The following is a 22050-nucleotide window of genomic DNA, read 5'->3' on the forward strand; positions in this document are numbered from 1 at the left end:
CTTAACACCCTTAGGATAGAGGACCCAGTGCATTCTCTCTCCAGAGAGCACACCCCTGCCTTTCCCCTTCTCCCCTCCTCTCCCTCCCACCCCCAGGCACATCACCATTCGCTTCCTCACTGCCAAGCTCCAGGGGTCCTTCCTTTACCTCTACAACTTGTTTGCTAGGCCCACATCTTCTAGGAATCACTTTTTCTACCCCTATCATTTACCTGGTAAACGTTCTCTTAGTTTGGGTCTGGACTCTGAATTCTTTCCTAGCCAGAACCCAAGTACTGAGGTTGCTGAACCCAGGTTTAGTCTGACCTCACCAGTCAGACACGTGGTGCCTTCGGCTGCCTACACCACCTGGGCGGCAGGGACCTGGAGCTGCGGGGAGGGGGCGGGGTCCTTTAACAGGAACCTGGCTCGGGCACCCTCTAAATCAGCTGCATTTAACCCACCTCCCGCCGAGGCTCCCCTTGGTCTCCATTTCCCAGTGAAGATGTCTTTATTGGAGCGACTTTAAATCTCTTCTCCATCTAGCAGACTCCACAGGCCATTCGGTCTGTGCAACAAACATCCCTGAAAATGCAGCAACAATAATAAAATAGCAGCAAGATGGGCCAGTCAGTTCATACCATCTTCTCTCTCTATCCCCAGTTTTCCCAACACCCGGACTCCCCTTGCCCTTCCCCTCCTACTTCAGGCCTCAGGAGATCTTTGAGATGCAGATCCCCCTCCCCAGACCCGTGGAGGCTGCACCTGCACTTAACCAACACTAAATACCCCTTTGGGCCAGTTCTCGGGGGACGCTGGCTTCAAATCTGAATTCCCAAAGGGTCTCCGTAATGAGAAGGGCGGGACCCAGGAATCTGGGCTTTTGTGGCAGTCTCCCCTTGTGATTCTGATGATGAAGCAAATTTGCATAAGTAAGTCTGGGGCAAGGATCTGAAAACAACCCATTTTCACCCCAGGATGGAGCTTGAGGGCATTCTTTCAGGTTTTTTTTGTTAAAATGAAATGAGTGGCATCTGGAAGTGGGGCAGAGGCTACTACCCCAATGCCTCTCCTTAAAAAAAAAAAAAATCCCAACAGTTCAGAAGGAAAGATAAAAACTCTTAAGTTGTAGCCCTCTAGCCTGTTTGCCTCAGTGGACAGGGCGCCAGCCTGTGGACTGAAGGGTACTGGGTTCGATTCCGGTCAAGGGCAGGTACCTCGGTTGCAGGCTTGAGCCCTGGCCCTTAGCGGGTGCATGAGGGACACAACCAATGGATGTGTGTGTCTCTCTCACACATTGATGTTTCTCTCTGTGTCTCTCCCTCTCCTTTTCCCTCTCTTTAAAAAACAACAATAAAAAAAACCCTAAATGGTGGACACAGGTTTGTGACCAGGTAGGCTGCCCGCAGGCATCCACCGGCCCCAGCCTCACAGCCAGGCGGGCGCATCTCGAGCTCAGCCTCCCCCGCGCCCCCCCAACTGCCAAAGCCACCAACCCTGCCCAGCGCCCGCCCGCTCTCAGGCGGCCTCCCCGCTCCCACCCCCAGCCCACCCCCGCCGGTCCCTTCAGGACAAGGGCGCAATTTAGCCTCCTCGGGCCCACCCAGACGAGGACGGCCCCCCTTTAAAAAAAAAAAAAAAGCCATCAAATTCAATATTTACAAGAACAATCCCATGCTTGGTTCTAAAATTACTGGCCACACAAGGCACCGTGTACTTCTCCCAACAAGAAAGAAAAGAAGAAAAAGTAGGCTTGTGCCTTGCCCTTAAAAAACAGAATAAATAAAGTTAAAAAACTTCTTTTAAATAAATTGCTTGTTGCACGTACCCCCGTACCCCCTTCCCTTCCTGTTGGGGGACAGAGTAAACGCCGAGGCTGCCAGGGCGGGGGCCCTGCGCGCCTCGGCGGGCCCCGCGGCGGCGGCCCTGAAACTCTAAACCTGGCCTGAGGTCATCGCGCCCGCGCTGGCCAAACAGAGCGAGAGGGCGGGCCTCGCGCCCCGACGGAGACCACCTTACCGCGGGCGCCCGCCCTCCCCTCCCCGCGCCGATAAATGCCGGCTCCGCTCCCGGCGCTCCCAGCTGCAAAGTTTGCTCCGCTGGCTGCCGCGGCCCGAGGACGCTGCGGGACCCCTCTTGCCCTGGGACGTTTGCTCCCCGCCTTCCAGCCCCCGCCCCCCGTTAGCGCTCCTCCAGGCGAGGGCCTGTGAATCTTCCCAGAAACTAGCTGCTCGGCCAGCCGGGGGGAACCAGCGCCCCGAGAAGATGTGGAAGGTGCCGGTGCTGCTGTTGGTTTGGGGGAGTGCATTGCTCTGGGCTCCGGCAGGAGGAGGTAAGACCCGCGTGAGTGGGGCTCCCTCCCCGCAGCTGCTGGGGAGGGGGGGGGGGAACCTCGGGGCCGGGACCTGTGGGAATGGCCGGGCCTGGTGTTTTGAGGTTGCCTAGGAGAGCAGAGGGGCGCGGGGAGGGGGTGCCTTCGAGTCTGGAGGACCCGGGAGAAGGGGAGGCAGCGCTTAGCTGGTGCCAGGGCCCAAAGAAAGAGCTGAGTGGGCTGCGAGGAGGAGACCCCGAATCCACAGGCAGCAGGAACGAGGAGTAGAGGGGGTCTCCCCCACAGACAGCCCACCTCCTGGCATGCCCTGCTCAGCTCAGCTCACAAGAGAAAGGGTGACGGGTGACGGGGAACAGCAGGAGCCTTCCCCGGCCAGGACTGGGCTTCCCTACAGGCCCGCGTGTTGGAGGACTGCCTGCCGTGGCCTCCCTCCAAGGGAGAGTAGGCTCATGGGATGGGGAGGGACATCCAGGAGTGCCGGTGTGGGGGGAGGGCTCCCCCTGTGAACCGATGGTCTCCCTCTGGGGGCTGCCAACTTGTGCACCCCCAGACACACTCAGGACCCATCACTGGGGACCCTCTGTGTTGAGGATGGTGTGGGAGGGAAGGACGGAGTGGAGGGCTCCGAGTAGCAGGAGGGAATGGAGGGTGGCTGGGACCGGAGGTTTAAGTTGGTTTGAGACCCTGTGTTGAGCTTGTGCAACCGTTTCCATGCCTACGTGAGCGTTGGTGACGCCTCAGCGTTCAAGTACGTTAGGTGTGATGATGGGGGCACTGCCTAGCTGATCATCTGCATCGCTCCACTCCCTGTCCCTCTTTTAACTCGCTCGTCCTCATCCCTTACCTTTCTGCCCAGTGGGCGGCATCCCAGGACGTCTGTCAATATTTTACTTCTTTTCTTGGGTTCTTATCATCTGTTTTCCCCAAAGAATCTTAAGTTCCCAAGGACACAGCAATGTCCGGCACGCAGTATTTGCTCACTCAATATTGGTAGAAGGGATTCCCCGATAACTAGAGATCTTTAGAACTGGAGGCTGCTGAGCTGTGCTCTGGGAGGTAAACTCCTAGGTTTTCCAAGCTGAGGATCAGGGTAGTTAGTCCCAGTGCCAGAGGAATCCTCGTAGGGAGTGGCCTGAGGGAGGAGGCTCCTGCAATTCCACGCAAGGACAGAAATACCCGGCCCGGGGGAAGTGGCACAGGAGATGGTGCTCTGTGCCCAGCTGTCTGCTTCCGAGATGGAGCAACCCTCTCCGCAGGCCCGCGGGCTGTGGTGGTGGCCCTATCTTTGTCACTTCTCTTTTCCCTGCGATATACACGCCTCTGCAGTGCAGTTACATTTCCTTTTTGGCGAGACAGTATGCAGATGATATGGTGTTGAGCTCACCAGCTCACCGGGGCAAGGTGTGGGAGGTCCCCAAACGGAGCAGTATCCCAGCCCTGCTCGGGGGGGAGTGGGGTGGGGGGTGGGCGAGGTGGGGAGCAGGCAGCTGGGCGGCATCCTCTGTTTGCTCCAGGGAAGGGTTAAGCTGTAATTACCCTGAAGCCGGTTCCTGAGTGTCAGGTACTCCTGAAGGGTGGCTGGCTGGAAGCCTCGTCTGAAAAAAACTGCCACCGACGGCTAAAGACAAGCCCCCGGGCTATGGGTGAGGGTGGCTGTGTGTGGATGCTGATTTGCTGGCCTGCTGGCTAGGAGCTGAGGCCCCGAGGGGTTTTGTCTGAGGATAATGAGTGAGGCGACTTGCATCAGGATGAATAGCTGCATTGAGCTGAGCTGTTGTTGGCTCAGGTTGAGGAGTAGGGCTGGGGGTAATTATGGTGATGAATTATCTTTCTCCCAGGATCCTGCTCCCGACTGGGCCTCCCTCATCTAGTGTTGTACTCCGAGTCAGTTTTATAATCTGGTCCCATGTGTTGTCTCTGTGGAGTCCGAGGGCTCCAAGGCCCTCCGTGGTCCACACATCTGGCATTTCCCTCCGTGGTCAGCCCCACCCTCGCTCTGAAGTCTCATCCAAAGCACGCACTTCAGGATCGTTTATTGGGCGAGATCCTGCAGGCCGCTGCTTGCTGCAAACCCCCCGTGCTCTTCCGGGACCAGTCCACCCAGGATTAATCATGCGGCAAACAACTTTCCCTGTGATTTCCCCGAAACCCTTGCCAGTTTCGGAGGCCCTGAAATCTTCAGGAGTTGCTAAGGGTTTTTGTAGCATCAGCCGAGCGTTTCGTAAAGGGCAGGGCTGTTAGAGCTTTGTGAGGGAGGCCTGGCATTTCACTTGGTGTATGGGATCCAAAATAGCATTGAATATAGAAAAGCACTTTTTTTTGTTGTTGTTATCCTCACCCAAGGATATTTTTTCCATTGATTTTTAGAGAGAGTGGAAGGGACTGAGGAGAGAGAGGGCGGGAGGGAGAGGGAGAAAGAAACATCGATGTAAGAGAGACACATCGATTGGTTACCTCCCTCCTGTGCCCCCATGGGGGCCAGTGATCGAACCTGCTACCCTTCCAGTGCTTGGCCCGATATCCACTGAACCACACCGGCAAGGGCAGAAAGCACATTTTTAAAAAGTATCCACGCATGAGAGGGCTAAGTCAGGACTGCGAGCGTAGGGAGGAACCCTGGCTGAGCAGAGGTATGCAGCCCCCTCTCTCCTTCTTGGGCCTCTGAAGTCTTAAGATTCCCATGGGGTGAGCAAACGATGAAGCAGCTCTCCATCGCACACCTCCCTCCTCTCGCCCATTCCCATCCCCACCACCTTCTAGGAATGTCAGTTACCGCATTTAATCATCACAACTCCTTAAATTGCTTATTATTATCTTCAGGATACAACAGAATTGGGCTTCAGAAATGGGTTTAACTCCAACCCCCAGCTCTTTTTGCCCAAAATAGAAGAGAGACCCACATACAGAGGTTGAACTTGAAAGGTGAGCCTCCCTGTAAGTTCTTTAAAATGAAAACAAAAAATTCTAAGAGGTGTAAGAAGTTCTTTACGCTGAATGCTGTCGTATTCCTTGAAGAATGAAGATATCTCAGTACGTTACAATAGGATGCATCCGTTCATTCCCCAAATGGCACCTCAGCATGTCTGGAATGCTTGGCGCGGGGCTAGGTGCGGCCTCAGAGTGTTCACACCTAACCTAAAAGCACGCTCTGAACGCCGCACCAGCCTGGCCACACACCTGTCTGTGCTTTAAATTCCACGGGCTTATCTGAATATTTGTCATATTTCTGGCTTCGAAAAGTAGGCATGCCAGGTTAGAACTTGTGGAAATGTTATAGGGGAGGCCAGAGAGAGAGAGAGAGAAGACGGGAATACTTAGCACTACCCTTGTGACACTTGCTTGAGAAATCTGATTAAGATCCTGACACCTCTCACCTCTCAGTGAGAGTGGTTTTGTTGAAAGAGAATCACATGATTGGAGTGGAGGGGGCGGAGGGGGGGTGAATAGGGACGAAGCGGGTGCGGCAGGTACTTCTAAAGCCAAGACACAGTTGCTGAGATAGTTTTAGGATTCCCGTGGGATGAGCAAACACTAAGGCAGCTTCCGATCGCAGGTGTGAACCCTTTCCCTGCTGATTTCTGGAAACGTGGGGAAAGGAATGTGACCAGGCATTTTACCCGAGGGCAATGAGAGATGGAGCCAGGTTAGGGAACAACAGGACCGGTGTGCCAAGCTCATCCAAGGCAGGAAGTCGAGCTGGTTGCTTCCTTCCCTTGGGTCTCACCCAGCACCCACCAGCCAGCCTGCCCACAGCGGGCCAGTCCGGGCAGGCACTCCGTTCAGCTTCGGCACAGCGGGTGGGCGGACGCCCCTGTTCTCCTGGCCCAGTGCCTCTGCCCTGGGGGAGCCTGGCTTGTCCTTTGAGGGCAATCCAGCTGGAATCAAGCTAGGTCCGCAGGGAGACCTGCAGGCCTGACCACCTCATTCACCTAGCTGCCCGAGGACCTGCAAACTGAAATTGTTAACGCAACACTAAATTGCATGCATGGTCGGGGCGGGGGCGGGGGGGGGGCAAAACAACAAACCGACCAAAAGGATAACCACCTTTCCGGAGGAAGATGTGCTCCTGACCCCTGTGCAGAGGGAATGTCACTGGGCAATGACCGTCACTGTGACTTCTGTAGCACGCCGGGGAATGCCAGTTCCATAGAAAACGGATGGGAAGCGGGGCAGGGGGCATGCTGGAATACATGTAAACATGTGACCGCTGAGAAGGGAGTGTTTCCTGCAATTCATCAAGGTGTCTCCATCTGGAGCAATAAAACGTCACTTATACAAGCAACGCGGTGACCCAATGAATCCTGCCCAAAGGGTTTGGTGATGTCAAACCTGCCTTGCCCAAGGAATTCATGTATTTAACAAATATTTGTTGAGAAACTGGTATGCGAGTCAGGCAAGGCAACGTTACCCCTGCTTGCAGCTAGTAGGCCAGATGTCATATCTGGTCACGTGGGAGTCTGATCCCGATGACAGCGATGCTGTGGTGACTCAGAGATGGCTGTTCTGTCGCAGCCTGGAAGTGATTCACCCGACGCCTCGCCCTTCTCCTGTGTGGCACGTGCACCAAATCATGTCTCAGGTATTTCACGCTTGAGAAGGACATGCCTTCTCTGAAGCAGTGGGGACCACGTCCTGTTCTAAATAAACTAGTTGGTTTCCTGGCCTCTTGTGAGTTTGGGGTAATGTGAAACCGCTTCATGTGAGCTGGATCGCCCCCTGATGAGGTTACATTTCTGAATCTGTAAAGCTAAGGGAACTAGATTCTGCATGGAAGGTGTGAATAGCAGTAACTCTGTGATAACAGCAAACACACTTAGCCTCGAGTCCAGCTCTTTCCAAGCCCTGCTTCACTTAATCTGCACAGCAGAACTACAAGGGCGCAACTATTTGTATTTTACAGAGGAGTAGAGAGGTTCAGAGAGGTTTAGGAACTTACACACAGACACAGCGCAAGCAAGCGGCAATGGTGAGACTTGGATTTAGGCAGCTCATCCTCAGAGCCTATGCCTCTAATTATTAAGCACAACAGCCAGCTATGCTGAGGGTCGAGGCCACCAAGGACACCCAGAAAAGTCAGCCAGTGGATTTCTTCAAGTACCTTGTAGAGCAGCAACAACCAATGCTATTTGTGAGATACATGATTCAGATGGAAGAACTATGCCAGGGGTACCGAATTGAAGGAGGTGGTCTCTGCATCCTTAAAGCATTTACAGCAACCGGGAACACAACTCAAAATAGCACCCCGTATACATAAAAGAAAAGAACGTATGAGGAAAATTGCGAGTCCTGAGCCGCTCACACCATTTGCTATCTGCTGCTAGGAGTTTGGAGATGAGATTCCGTTGGGATCCAGAAAAAGCCTTGTGGGGAAGATGGGACTTGATCTTGGCGGTGAAAATGGTGAGGTTGGTTGGATAAGGTGTCAGGCAGGGAAGGGCAGCATGGGAGAGAGAGGCTGCACGGAAATGCAAACCACCTAGAATTATGTGGGAAGCGGTCTGGGCAGGGCCGGGAGGGCTGGCTGGAGGCCGGGCGACTGAGTTGGGGAGTGGCAGGAAATTCGGGAGGCGAGTCCGTGTTGAGTGGGGGAGGTGGGCCTTTTTCTGTGGGCTCTAGGCAATAATAGAAAGTGGGAGTGGGCGGGCCATGAACAGTGGTTGTCAGAAAAAAGGCAGCGACGAGGACACCATATGAATCTAGGTTATGGGACAAGTCAGGAGGAAAAGAGACTGTGTGGTTAGTGACAACAGAAGGAGTGATGAGATCAGATTTTTGGGAATAAGAGCCAGCAAGACTTGCAGCCAGGGATTTCCTGATTTTCATTCTTTCATTTCCTGGTTTCTTCTTATTCACCTCTTACAACATTCATCACTGTTATTGATATGTAATTCATATATCATAAACCTAACCCCTTTAAATTGAACAATGTAGTGGTTTTTAGTATATGTATATAGAGTTGTGCAGACATCACCAGGGTCAATTTTATTTTATTTTTTTAATATATTTTTATTGATTTCAGAGAGGAAGGGAGAGGGAGGGGGAGAGAGAGAAACATCAATGATGAGAGAGAATCATTGATTGGCTGCCTCCTGAATGCCCCACACTGGAGATCAAGCCCGCAGCCCAGGCATGTGTGCTTGACTGGAATCGAACCCAGGACCCTTCAGTCCACAGGCTGACACTCTATCCTCTGAGCCAAACCAGCTAGGGCACCAGGGTCAATTTTAGAATATTTCATCACCCTCCTTCCCCAAACTCCCAAACCATTAGCAAGGGCTCGTATTTCTTCTCCCTGATCCCCTGGCAACCAATAATCTACTTTCTGTCTCTCTGGGTTTGCCTCTTCTGGGTATTTCACATAAATGTCATCATACAATATATGGCCTTTTGTGTCTGACTTCTTTCACTTAGCATAATGTTTTCAAGGTTCATCCATGTTGTAGCATGTGTAGAATTTCATTCCTTTTTATGGCTGAATAATATTCTGCTATCCTATATAATAAAAGCCTAATATGCTAAGTTTTCGGTCGTCCGGTTGGCCATTCAACCAATCAAAGCGTAATATGCTAATGATACGCTAAGGCCGCTCAACTGCTTGCTATGAGGTGCACTGACCACCAGGGGGCAGACACTCCGACCGATAGGTTAACTTGCTGTTGGGTTCCAGCTGATCGGAATTGAGCAGGATGGGCCGGATATGGCCTGGTGCCCTCCCGTGGTCCCCCTCCGGCTGGCCAACCTCCCATGTACCTCCCCAGCCCTGATCATGCACCAGTGGGGTCCCTCGGCCTGGCCTGCACCCTCTCACAATCCAGGCTGAGGGACCCCCTCCCCACCCCAAGTGCATGAATTTTGTGCACCGGGCCGCTAGTATGGATATAAAACATTTTGTTTATCCATTCACCAATTGATGGACATTTGGGTTGTTTCCAGTTGGGGGCTATTCGAAGTGAAGCTGCCGTGAACATTCATGTACAGGTCTTTGTGAGGACATGTTTTCATTCCTCTAGGAGGGGAATGGCTGGGTCCTATGGTAACTCTATGTTTAAACTCTATGTTTAACTTTTTGAGGAACTGCCAACTGTTTTCCAAAGTGGTTGTATCATTTTACATCCCTACCCACAATGCAAAGGGGTTCTGATTTCTTTACATCCTTGCCAACTCTTGTTATTTTCTGTTTGTTTTTAATACTAGCTATTTTCTGATTTGCATTTCCTTAATGCCTAATGATGCTGAACATCTTTTCATGTGCTTATTGGCCATTTGTGTATCTTCTTTGGAGAAATGTCTATTCATATTCTTTTCTCCTTTTAAAATCAGGTTGTCTTTTTATTGTTGAACTAGGGACCCAGTGCACAAATTTGTGCACCTCAAAGGGAACTGTAGGCCACTATGCTGCAGTGGGCACAGGGGCAGGTCTCGGCCCATCCTCCGTGCCCCCACCTTGCTCCTCCCACCGCAGCCCTGGTCTCCTGTCTGCCCGCAGCCCCACTCCACCACCGCCGCTCCCACATGCTGACGGTGCTGGGTTTGCCTCTTCTGGGTATTTCACATAAATGCTCACACCCACTGACGGCACAGAGCACCAGCAGCGGGTGAGAGTGGGGCCAGTGCCATCAGTGGGTGAGAGCAATGGCTGCTGCCCCGATTGCCCCTCAGGAGCAGGGGGAAGTAGAGAAGCCCTGAGGGGCGATCAGGGCCGGCAGCCACCACTTGCACCTGCTGATGGCGCCAAGCGATTGGGGCGGGTGCCGGTAGCAAATACGAGCGCCGGGCAGGACTGCGGCACCTGGGAGCAAAGAATTTTCAGTAACCACCAGAGGCTTGCCCCGATGACAGTGACTGGCACCCTGCTTTCATCTGGCGCCCCTGATCACCTGCTCCACCATCCTGCCACGGCTGACCCCTGCCTTGTTCCGCACTCTGCTGCCTGTTGCTGATACCTGCCATGTTCTGCGCGCACACCCTGGTGCTCAGCACACGTCCTAGCGACTGGCTGTTCAGTTGTTCCGCTGTTCGGTCTATTTGCCTATTAGCCTTTTATTACATAGGATTCTTTGTATAATCTAAAACCTAGACCTAGATCTTTATCAGATGTATAAATTGCAAATATTCCTTCCATTCTGTGGGTTGTCTTTTCAATCTCTTTTTAAAAAAATATCTATTTTTATTGATTTCAGAGAGGAAGGGAGAGGGAGAGAGAGATAGAAACATCAATGATGAGAAAGGATCATTGATTGGCTGCCCCCTGCACACCACCCTGGAAATTGAGCTCACAACCTGGGCATGTGCCCTGACCAGGAATCAAACCATGACCTCCTGGTTCATAGGTCAAAGCTCAACCACTGAGCCACACACCTTTTCAATCTTTTGATAGTATCAATTGAAGCACAAATTTTTAAAGTTTTGATGAAGTCCAAGTTATCTATTTTTTTTTCTTTTGTTGTCTAGGAAGATTGCCTAATCCAGTGATGGGCAACCTTTTGAGTTTGGTGTGTCAAACTTCGCCAAAAAACTGAGCATAACTCGGGTAGTGTGTCACTTTGAGGAAAAAACATTATTTCGCAAATGTTTCATCCTCAGGAGCAGCAAATGTTTCATCCTCGGCATGCGGCCGCCTCAGCGGCCGCGTGTCACCAGAAATGGCTACGAGTGTCAGCGCTGACACGCATGTCATAGGTTCGCCATCACTGGCTTAATCTAAGGCTACCAAGATTTACTCTTATGCTTTCTTCCAACAGTTGCATTATTTAAGCTCCTACATCTAAGCCTCTGATTCATTTGGAGTTAACTTAAATATATATGGGTTTATTTCTGGAGTCTTCATTCTATTCCTTCGGCTATGCATCTATTCTTATGCCAATATTAAAGTATCTTGATTACGTAGCTTTGTAATAAGTGTTGAAATCAGGACATGTGAGTCCTATTGTGTTCTTTTCCAAGATGGCTATGGCTAGTCTTTTCCCTCTATTTTCCTTATTTGTGTACCTCTTGCCCTTTAAAGAAGAGAGGAGGACCCATGGAACCATGTCATCCATCTTTACCACTTAAAAGAACACATGGTTGGTACATAGTAAACATGTGGCAGGAGGGGCGGGAAGAAACTCCGTGACCCAAGCCTTTGGGCAAGAATGACAAGAAAGCACATGATAGAACTCAGGGAGGAGGGAGGAGAGGTTATGGAACCAATTTGCTGAGAAGGAGCAGGAGTGTATACACTCTGTCTTAGACACAGTGAGGCTGAGGTACGAGTGAGACATCCAATTTAAAGTGTCTGATGGGTACCTGGGGAGACACTAAACTAAACGGACATCAGAAATGTGCTCTGGAGACAAAGTTTGCTGCCTGAATTTCCCATTCATGGGATCAAGGGGGAAGAGGTGCTCGGGCCGTGGTCGGCAAACTGTGGCTCGCGAACCACATGCGGCTCTTTGGCCGCTTGAGTGTGGCTCTTCCACAAAATACCACGGCCTGGGCAAGTCTATTTTGAAGGAGTGGCGTTAGAAGAAGTTTAAGTTTAAAAAAACTTGGCTCTCAAAAGAAATTTCCATTGTTGTCCTGTTGATATTTGGCTCTGTTGACTAAGGAGTTTGCCGACCACTGTAGAGGCGGAGAGATCCCCCTAGCTAAGACCATTTATTTTTTTTACAAACCTACGGCCACACGCTTCACGCTCCCAAGCCAGGCTTAGGATCAAGGCCACGGGCAGCTCGTGGAAACACACGCAGCACATTCTGCACATTCCTGCAGGGCCTCGTCCTCCTGGGCTCACAGCTGGACAGTCTGTGAGCCGCATGGGTGGACAGTGAGGTCAGATCCAAACGCGCTCCTTCGCTCACTCTTGCAAAATCAGGGCCTGCTCAGCTGACGGCCGTGAGTCAAGCAGAGGCTCCGTTTCCCAGCAGATGGCCAGTGCTTCCCCAAAAGCCCGCCCCCCGGAGGGATGCTTTGCCGGGGCAGCACTTCTGAAGCAGGTTTTTTCATTCGGTTCTTCAAGCACGAAGCGCTCCTTTGTACGAAGCGCTCCTTTGTACGGGGCCGCGGCCCCGGCGAGGTCCAGAAAAGTTCTTACAGAGGTGTTGACTCCAGGCGACCGGCTGTGAATTCATTTCCTCTTACTGAGAACATTCTGCTCTTGGTCAAGAGAGAAACCTCCCCCCAGGTTGGGCAATCTCAGTTGAGGTTACCACCAACAGCCTCTCCTTTTAACACCGGAGGAGTTCTGAGCCCTGATTGGGACTGGGGGTGCGTGGCTAAGTTGATTCACCTCCGGGAGCCCGGAAAAGGGTGACTATTCATGTATTCATTCATTTAGCTCACAGAGGCGTGCTCATGGCAGGGCCATGAGCCCACAGCCGAAGGGAACGTGGCCCACAGTAGCTCACTGATGCCAGTCGGGAGAAAACAGTGGGTGCCCGTGTTATCCAGTCCTAGACCAGTTTAGAGGAGCGTACTTTCTCCTGGCCCCTGGGGAGGGATCTGAAGGAAGAGGTACTTTACCCGGATCAGGTAGAAGGGGAGGAAAGGTTTGGATGGAAGCTGAAAGGTGAACGAGCCGGTGCCCTTGGCATCCATAGCCCACCATCAGGGCTGCTCCGATTCTACTCCACGCCCTCGTATGGGGGGTAGAGAGGAATGGGACGAGAGGGCCCTGCGGAAAAGGGACCGAGACATGCAAAGGTGGTGTTGCACAGTGGTTAGAGCAGGGGTTTTGGAGCCTGGCAGAGCCTGGTGTCTGATCTCAGCATCACCACTGGCTGCCTACATGGGTGGTTTACTCTCAGCCTCATCATCCTCCCCCTCAACATGAGGATGGTGTTCCCTTGCAAGGCTTTGGTAGAGATGATGCGAGGGTGCCTGGCACCATGTTTTGGCTATTCTCTTGTAAATTTCATAAATAGCAGCCATTCTTGAAATATAATGGGTGGTCCTGGACATTAATTTGCAAAGACTTGTGAAGGCACACAGTAGGTCTCAGTTCCTTTCGCCCCATCATGAAGGAGAGAGAATGGATGTGGTCAGCAGGCCTGGTGTCCATGCCTTAGGGGCCAAATGTCCTGTCCCCTCCCCTGCCAGTGACTCGGTGTGAGTCCCTGCCATTGAAATAAAAAGTAAGTCCCCAGACATGGTTGGTCCCTCTCCTTCTTACTTTTTTTCAGTCCTCAAGGAGTGAGGATATTTTTTTCATTGATTTTTAGCCAGAGTAGAAGGGAGAGAGAGAGAGAGAGAGAGAGAGAGAGAGAGAGAGAGAGAGAGAGAGAGAGACATCACTGTGAGAGGGACACATTGATTAGTTCCTCCCCACCCCCAACACACACACACACACACACACACACACACACACACACACACACCCTGACCGGCCCTGGACCGGGGGTTGAATCTGCAACCAAGGTACATGCCCTTGACCGGAAATCGAACGTGTGACCCTCCAGTGCTCAGGCTGACGCTTTAACCACTGAGCCACATGGGCCAGGGCTGTCCCTCTCCTTTCTTTATTGCCCATGTTCCACCGCAGAGGCCTGCCGAATGCTGCCTTCCGCTTTGGGAGCTGACTCGGAGGGGCTTCCCCACCCAGAGCCCAAAGAAGATTGCCCCCGGGGTGGCTTTACCCACCCCTCCCTGACGTCAGGGGGTACCGGCTGCTCCAAATCTTAATATGTAGCATTTCTTCTGAGGTCTCTGGAGGAACTAGCGAACTTGTCTGATTGCCTCAGCCATGGCACGGTCTCTTGAGTTTTACAGGAGAGGCACATGCCCCAGTGCCACAGCAGGCAGGCAGGCAGGCAGGTCTCCCTGTGACCTTGGCCTGCAGGGGCTGACGGGACCTGACACCGTGAGTGGACAGGCTGCTGCTCGTTAAAGAGCAAACCTCAGAGCAGTGAAGTCCACCCTCCAGGTGAACTGTTGTGTTTTCAGCCACACTGTCTCTCTCTCTCTCTTTAAAAAAATATATATTTTTATTGATTTCAGAGAGGAAGGGAGAGGGAGAGAGAGATAGAAACGTCAATGATGAGAGAGAATCATCTATCGGCTGCTTCCTGCATGCCCCTGACTGGGGATTGAGTCCGCAACCTCGGCATGTGTCCCAACCAGGAGTTGAACCATGACCTCCCAGTTCATAGGTCAACACTCAATCACTGAGCCATGCCAACCAGGCCCGCCACACTGTCTCTCTATCTGGGGGAGGGACTAACAACTCCTGGGTGAAGCACAGTGGACAGTGGCAGGAATATTATCATACTAGAGGCCCGATGCACAAAATTCGTGTAAGACTAGGCCTTCTGGGACCCGGGCTTCCCTTGCAGCCCTGGCTTCGTCCAGAAGGTCGTCTGGAAGGACGTCCAGTCTAATTAGCATATTAGGATTTTATTATTATAGACTAGAGGCCCGATGCACAAAATTCACGCAAGAGTAGGCCTTCCTTCCCCCTGGCTGCTGGCACCGGCTTCCCTCTGGCACCCAGGACCCGGGCTTCCCTCCGGTCGCTGACAGGCGTCTGGGAACCGGGCTTCGCTCTGGCCCCGCCTTTGTCCGGGAAGGACGTCCAGAATGACATCCAGTCTAATTAGCATATTACCCTTTTAATATTATAGATAAGGCAGGTGTGGGCAACGTCCAGCCCACAGGAGTATAAGGCCCCCAAAATCATTTGGCCTGGCCCTGCCAAGGCATTAGGGGTGAGTTCATTAAATGTTTGACCAAATATAGCAGGCTGATTTTTAAGTTGATCATTTTGTATGACCCTAGAATGATCTTATAAATATCCAAAGAGCCCTTGGCAGAAAAAAGGTTCCCCACCCCTGCTATAAGGGACCATTGAAAAGAAATGTCCCTCTTGGCTGGAGGTGGACTCTTTCAGTCAGTTGCTGAGTAAACGTCTATGAAGTACGAACCGTGGTGCCAGGCCCCGGGCATGTGGGACAGTGTGGGCTTTAGGTAGCCCTTTGCCGCCCAGAGGAAGACTGAGTGAGTGCCATTTCTGTGGGACCCCGAGGAGCAGGGCCAAGCCTTCTCGGAGTTGCCTAGGTTTTTCCATGGCCAAACCTTTGATCCAGTAAGCCATCTACCAGGAGCCATGGAGAGGCCGAGGGTGGAGGGGAAACCCATCGGCCACATCAGGGACCATATTGACCACAACCCACGGTCTGCCGGGAGCCTGAGGGTCCGGCACACAGCTCTGGGTCAGGGAGTAGCTTCCAATATTTCAAAGAAAGGCGTCCGCCCAAGGGGAGGAGGCGGGCAGCCTGCAGGACACAAGGAGCAACTCGAAAGATGTGGTAAATAAAAGCAGAGCCGGACACCTTCCTGCCCATCACAGAACCCACTGCATGGTGATCAGCAGCCAAAGGGGACGCTGGGAATTGAGGCGAAGGGTTGTACCAGTAGGGGGTCCTCAGGGGCCTGGGAAATGTTGGGGGTTGGCGTCTTTCTCCAGGTGTGGAGTGGGGGGGCGGGGTGTTGATTTTCAGGCTTCTGAGCACAGTATTGAAACAGGATGGAGAAATAATGTGCCAAAGCCTGTGTCTGGATGAAGGAAGAGACTTGAGCATTTTTATTTTTGTTTTTCAAATAGATGTTTTGGTACCCCCTCCCCCCAGCATTACTTCATCCCGAATGTAACTGTGGGGGATGCTAGGATTAAATGTTTATTAAGGCTCCTACAGGGGAAAACCAGAACTTCCTGGGATGTTGTAAGGAAAAAAAAAAGAGAGAGAGAGTCTGCTTTCAATGGCCACAAAAGTCACTCCAAGGCCAGCCATGCAGTCAACCATCTTCAAAGGCTTATTGTGTATCTAGATGCTGGAGCAGCTTGAAGATGCCAGACATCACCAGGCAGCAGGCAAGATGCCTTCATCAGTGGGCTAACACCACAGGTTTTCTCTGAAAACCTCAACAGTAACTGGGCTTGTGGCTTCCTTATTTTTAAAATCACCTTCCCTTCTCAAGATAAAACACTGTCCAAGCGGCTCCCGAGCCATCCGATCCTGAAGCTTCGGGTCCACAGAAAGGGGACAGCAGGGTGGTCTCCCTCACGTGGGGAGAACCGGACAGAGGCTCTTTGCCTAAACTTACGTGCGGGACTTTTGCGGCTCTCCTGATAAAATAGGGGGAGTGTTAGAGGACTTAGCATCATGTAGGAACATCCTACTTCATTCGTACGTCCAGTGAAATGTTGTTACCAACAGAGCTGTGACAGGTGGGAAAACGAGTTCTTGGCTCTGAGGTTTTGTATTGATTTCTCATTATTGCTGGGTAATTTTCAGACACTTCCCAGCCATTACCTGTCCAGTTATTTACTTCCTTTTCACCACTGCCCTGGTGCGAGCACCACCCACTCCTGCCTGGATGACAGAAATAGCCTAAGTGACCCCCTGTTCCAGTCTGACCCCATCATCATCCCCAAAACACACACTCCATTCACACAGCACCCAGAGTGGCCTCTTGGACTCAGGTTATGCCACTTCCAAAAGAAATCAAATGACTCCAGATGAAATCAAAACCGCTTCCTTGCAGAGTTCCCCAGGACTGGCCCTCCCCAATAATGCACTCACAGAAAGAGAAACTAAAAAAACAAAACAATCCCATTTACCATTGCAACAACAAAAAATTAAGATACCTAGGAATAAACTTAAGGAGGTAAAAGACCTGTACTCAGAAAACTATAGGACACTGAAAAGAGATAGAGGAAGACATAAACAAATGGAAGAACATACCGTGTTCATGGATTGGTAGAATCAACATCATTAAAATGTCCATACTACCCAAAGCAATTTATAGATTCAGTGCAATCCCCATTAAAATACCAATGGCATATTTCACAGACCTAGAACAAACTCTCCAAAAATTCATCTACACTAATAAAAGAGAAAGATGCAAATTGACCATACCTTCATGACACACACCAGCCAATCAGGAGTGAGTATGCAAATTAACCCAACAAAGATGATGGGTTAATTTGCATACACAGCCACCAAGCGGCTGGGGGCGGGACACTTGCGTCAATGCCATGGTGTATATTGACACTAAAGAATAACTTTCTAGTCCTAACTGGTTTGGCTCAGTGTATAGAGCGTCGGCCTGCGGACTCAAGGGTCCCAGGTTCGATTCTGGTCAAGGGCTTGTACCTTAGTTGCAGGCACATCCCCAGTAGGGGGTGTGTAGGAGGCAGCTGATCGATATTTCTCTCTCATCGATGTTTCTAACTCTATCCCTCTCCTTTCCTCTCTGTAAAAAATCAATAAAATATATATTTTTAAAAATCTATAAAACTATCAAAAACATGAATACCATAAGAGAAAAATGGTTACAAAGATATTTCTGATGGCCAACAGATGAAACAGCTCACCACTGGTAATCAAAGAAATGTCAGTAAAAGCAGAGGTTTGAAAGCACTTATTCAAAGATTTTTATCAAGCATTCGGGATACTGCAAATCGTGACAATAACAGCGTGATTTGTCATTGCATTTAAATTCCGAGATATTTTAAAAGAAATGCCATCCCATACATATACATAGAATCATTGATTTAATGCCAAGATTATAACAATTCATAATTAGCACTTTCCTACCATTAAGCATCTCTTTAGTTCTTGTTTTGCTCTCAAATTTAAGAACCTTAAGGTGAAATTGATTTATCCACACCGTCTTCTCATAGGCCGTATAAACGTTGGCCTAGTTTTCTAAAGAACATCACACACAAAAATATTCCTAAGTAAATGGATGGGTTGCCACTGCATTTGGGAACTTCCATGGGTTCTGTGCCATGGCTGGGGGAGGCTGGGTGTGACAGGAAAGGCGTTCCTTCACGGGAGCATGAGGGCACACTGCTCCCGGCCGGCCCTGTAATTGCAGTCTCCTCACTGCACCTATGTAAACAGTTGTGTGTGTGTGTGTGTGTGTGTGTGTGTACGTGTGTGTGTGTGTGTTGCCTGTGCGCACATGTGTCTCAGGAAGGAAGAAGGATTGGAGGGCCCAGGCATCCACACGTGCTTTGAATTTCAGCATTCAAGGGAAAAGGATGGCAAATGCTGGCTGGGGGAACGCGACATGCAGGAAGGCTTTTAGCCAACCGAAGGAGAGAGACAGCTGAGGATCTCTTGTTAAAGATCAACTTTCCCATGGAGCCGAGAGAATGCCAGGGCCGTGAGACAAAAAGGACATGCATCTTAATCACGAGTGTCATTCATAAAAACGCCCTTTGTCCATTCAGAGCCGTTTTAGTGCCGGGCTCTGCGGGCCAAGCGTAGGAAAGAACCAGGAGGAATTTTTATCGTTCCGCTTTCAATGAACTGAACTTTCTATGAAAGAATTCAGACCAACTTCATTCAGTACTTGGTGTTGTGTGTTTTTTTTGTTTTTGTTTTTAAAGCAAGGGTGGTTTGTTTTTTCAAGTTAGAGGATGCCCCGTAGTACATGATTTTGCTGAGCAGCGCCGGAAAACATTTTTTTTACATTGATGACTTGTTAATTGAGCTCAAAGCAAGAGAGGAAGAAAAAAAATAGCATATTTAGTTGTGTGTGTGTGTGTGTGTGTATGTGTGCGCGTGTGTGTTTTTAATAAGGACTACTTGCCAGGCAAAGGGATCTTTCCCCCCTGAGAATCCATTAATATATTCAACATCTGCCTACAGCACAGGCCTAAATCCTCGTGGGGGCCAATCACTGCCCCACCTCTCCCCCACCCAGCAAATGGCTCAGAGGGAAGCCCAACCATTTGCATGCGCTGAGTTATTATTCAGTTCTTGCTAACTGGTGAAAGGCTTTTGCCACCCAGATGAAAAATGCATACTCTTAGGTTCATCCAAAGACATTGATCGGCAGCACTGGAGTGGGACTAGGTGCAGAGAGAACAAACGAGTTTGCTCTAGAGGCTTTCCCCCTCTGCATCAGCAAAGACGCTGTGATCAAATATTTATTAGCGGTGCCTGTGGCTGGGCCGGCAAGAAGCATCGGGAGGAACAGGCATCTTAAAGCCAGGATGGGCTGCTGGCTGACTTGCGCACGGCCTGGTTACAAACATCCGCTCTTTAATTACATCCTCAAAGCAGTCCCCGAGCACCCCTCCCTCTGCTCCTGGGATGCGTGTGCTCCCTTATTTTGCAACTGTACTTAGTCATGGGATTTCCAGAGCCCCTCTGAGTCTGCGGACGGAGCCTGTGGCCAATGAGTCAGATTTTTAACTAGCGAAAGGGTTATCTGGTGAGTTGAGATGGTGCTCCGGCTTGGTCATGATTAGCTCAGGTCATTGGGATACAGGTTGAAGAAGAGGCCACTGTTGTTATCTGTTCTCTGCCCGCTTTTAGAATTTGCTACCCCCTGCTCCTCCAGAAACCTTTTCTTTGGCACAACAGGGTCATTCACCCAGTGTTAATGCAGGAGAGCCAGGGCCAGGGCCAGGGCCAGTGAGGTTTCTCAGGAGCGTAGCTCTTGGTGCACGGAGAGTTCACTTAGTTATCGCTGGCATCCTTAAGTGTGTTGCTGACCTTCCCCTGCAGACATTAGCCCAACGGTAAGATAGGATGTTGAACTCTATGTAATCTCTGAGGTCAGTGGTCCAAGCCAATGCTAATCATTCAGGTGGGCAGCAGTCTCAAAGTTAAATGGAGAGCCAACTTGACTTTGGAAAGATGGAGACCCTGCTTTTGGGACATTTCTGATCTAGTAGGTTGGAGGTAGAGCCTGCAAAGTGGTTTTGGAACTCTCCCGAGGTGCCTATAATTTAGAACTTTTCCAGGTCTACATGATATTCTAATAACCTGAATACATTACTTCATCATCTGGAATAGTACCTGAAAAGGACAGGTGTACAGTCCGCCCCAGGGGGATATCAAGGAGGGGCTGGCTGCTTCAGCTTTTTCTCTTTCCACCCTCCTTTCTTGGGCAATGGTGCAACCAGGCCATTGTATGTGCCAGAGGTGCAGCAAGGAGAATGGTTTGTGCTAAGCAGGAAATGTAACAACAAATCCCAAAAAGAAATGGGGAAAATCATCTCATTGTAGCCAGCCCGTTAGGTCTGCCCATACTCCGTCCACCGTGAGCCCTGACTCGGTCTTTCTTTTTTAGCCAGCACAGTCCTGCCAGAAGACGATGTTACGACCCCAAGTATGGAAAGTGGCATGATGACCCCAGGTGTGGATGATAATACGATGACCCCAGCTGCCAGTGAACAGTCCCATAAGCCTGCTGGCTTCACAAGTCAGGTGAGTGTCCCAGGAAGAGAGGAATTTGGTTTGTAAGCATGCAATCACATGCAAGGACATATATGTATAAATATATTTACATATGCATATATGTAATCAGCGGGACCATACAAAGGAGTTGTCGCATGGCTTGCAACAAAAGTGACTTCCCAGTTTCATCCAGCTGGCAGGTCACTGGTGTGCTGATCACAGGTGCTTCGAGTGTCTACATCAGGGCTTCTCAAACTGGTAAGGAGGTTGGTTTATAGATGTCCAGTCTACTATAGCCCACGTGTCAATACAAGACACGTCTTGGATTGCTATAAAAGTTTCTAGATAGATATTCACAACTTCCTATCATACAGTCGCTGGTAATAAGCACCAACTAGAAGCCACCCACAGACCATACTGGTGTAGACTATGTGGAGTCCCAACTGACACATCCCCACATTAAAGACCTTTAATCAGGTCATAACATATCTTAAGCCCCTGCCGTGGGCAAGACCAGATGCCAGGCTCTGGGAGGCATTGAGGAGGGATATAGGCCACACCTTCCACCCTTGAGGAGCGTTTAATGTAGTGACATGGGACAGAGGCTCTTGCCCACCTCTGTGACATCCTCTTGCACCACTGTCCCTCTCGAGTTCTCTATTTCAGCCATGTTGGCCCTTCTGACCTTTGGACTTATTCCAACTCAGGTTTCTGTTTTCTCTGCTTTGAATACTCCCCAGATCGGTCCATGGTTGATTTTTTTCCTCATGATTCTTAAGTTCACTCATTATTTCAAAGAGGCCTAAAGGAATCCCATCCCCACCCCCCAGGAGTGACTCTCTCAGCCAGAGGAGAGCAAACTACTCACCAGATTGGGCCCACCCCCTGTTCTTGTCAATAAAGTTTTACTGGAACACAGCAGCGCCTATTTAGCTGAGAATGATCTCAGGCTGCTTTCATACCCTAAGAGCAGAGCTGAGTAGTTGGTTACAACTGAGAAAATATTTATCATTTGGCCTTCTACAGAAAAGTGTGCCAGCCCCTGTTTAAGACTATCCCCAGGGTTGAGAACTATGCGAGGCACATGGTAGATACTCATTAGCATATTTTTTATTGTGTTAAAAAACACATAACATACTAGTAAAGTTTACCATCTGAGCCATTTTTAAAAAATCCTCACCTGAGGATATTGAGGATATGTTTATTGATTTAAGAGAGAGATGAAGGAGGCGAAAGAGAGACGGGGGGGGGGAGAGAGAGAGAGAGAGAGAGAGAGAGAGAGAGGAGAGGAGAGGAGAGGAGAGGAGAGGAGAGGAGAGGAGAGGAGAGGAGAGGAGAGGAGAGGAGAGGAGAGGAGAGAAGAGAAGAGAAGAGAAGAGAAGAGAAGAGAAGAGAAGAGAAGAGAAGAGAAGAGAAGAGAGAGAGAGAGAAACACTGATGTGAGAAACACCAATCAGTTGCCTCCTGTATGCACCCAACCTGGGTTCAAACTCACAACCTAGGTATATGCCCTATCCGGGAATCGAACCTGCAGTCTTTTGGCATATGGGACAATGCTCTAAAGTA

The 22050-nt window shown here is 50.4% G+C and overlaps 1 protein-coding gene across 2 annotated transcripts in view; it reads left to right on the plus strand.

The window, feature by feature from the left end:
• The first annotated feature begins 2036 nt into the window (after positions 1–2036).
• Positions 2037–22050, plus strand: part of PDPN (podoplanin) — a 29167-nt gene continuing 9153 nt past the window's right edge. For both annotated transcript variants that reach the window (XM_008148201.3, XM_028155595.2), the window contains exons 1-2: positions 2037–2311; positions 20378–20514. In XM_008148201.3, coding sequence (XP_008146423.3) covers positions 2245–2311; positions 20378–20514 — 204 coding nt within the window. In that variant the 5' untranslated portion in view covers positions 2037–2244. The remainder of the gene's footprint in view (positions 2312–20377; positions 20515–22050) is intronic.

This window comes from Eptesicus fuscus, chromosome 9 (genome assembly GCF_027574615.1).
Source record: "Eptesicus fuscus isolate TK198812 chromosome 9, DD_ASM_mEF_20220401, whole genome shotgun sequence".
NCBI lineage: Eukaryota > Metazoa > Chordata > Mammalia > Chiroptera > Vespertilionidae > Eptesicus > Eptesicus fuscus.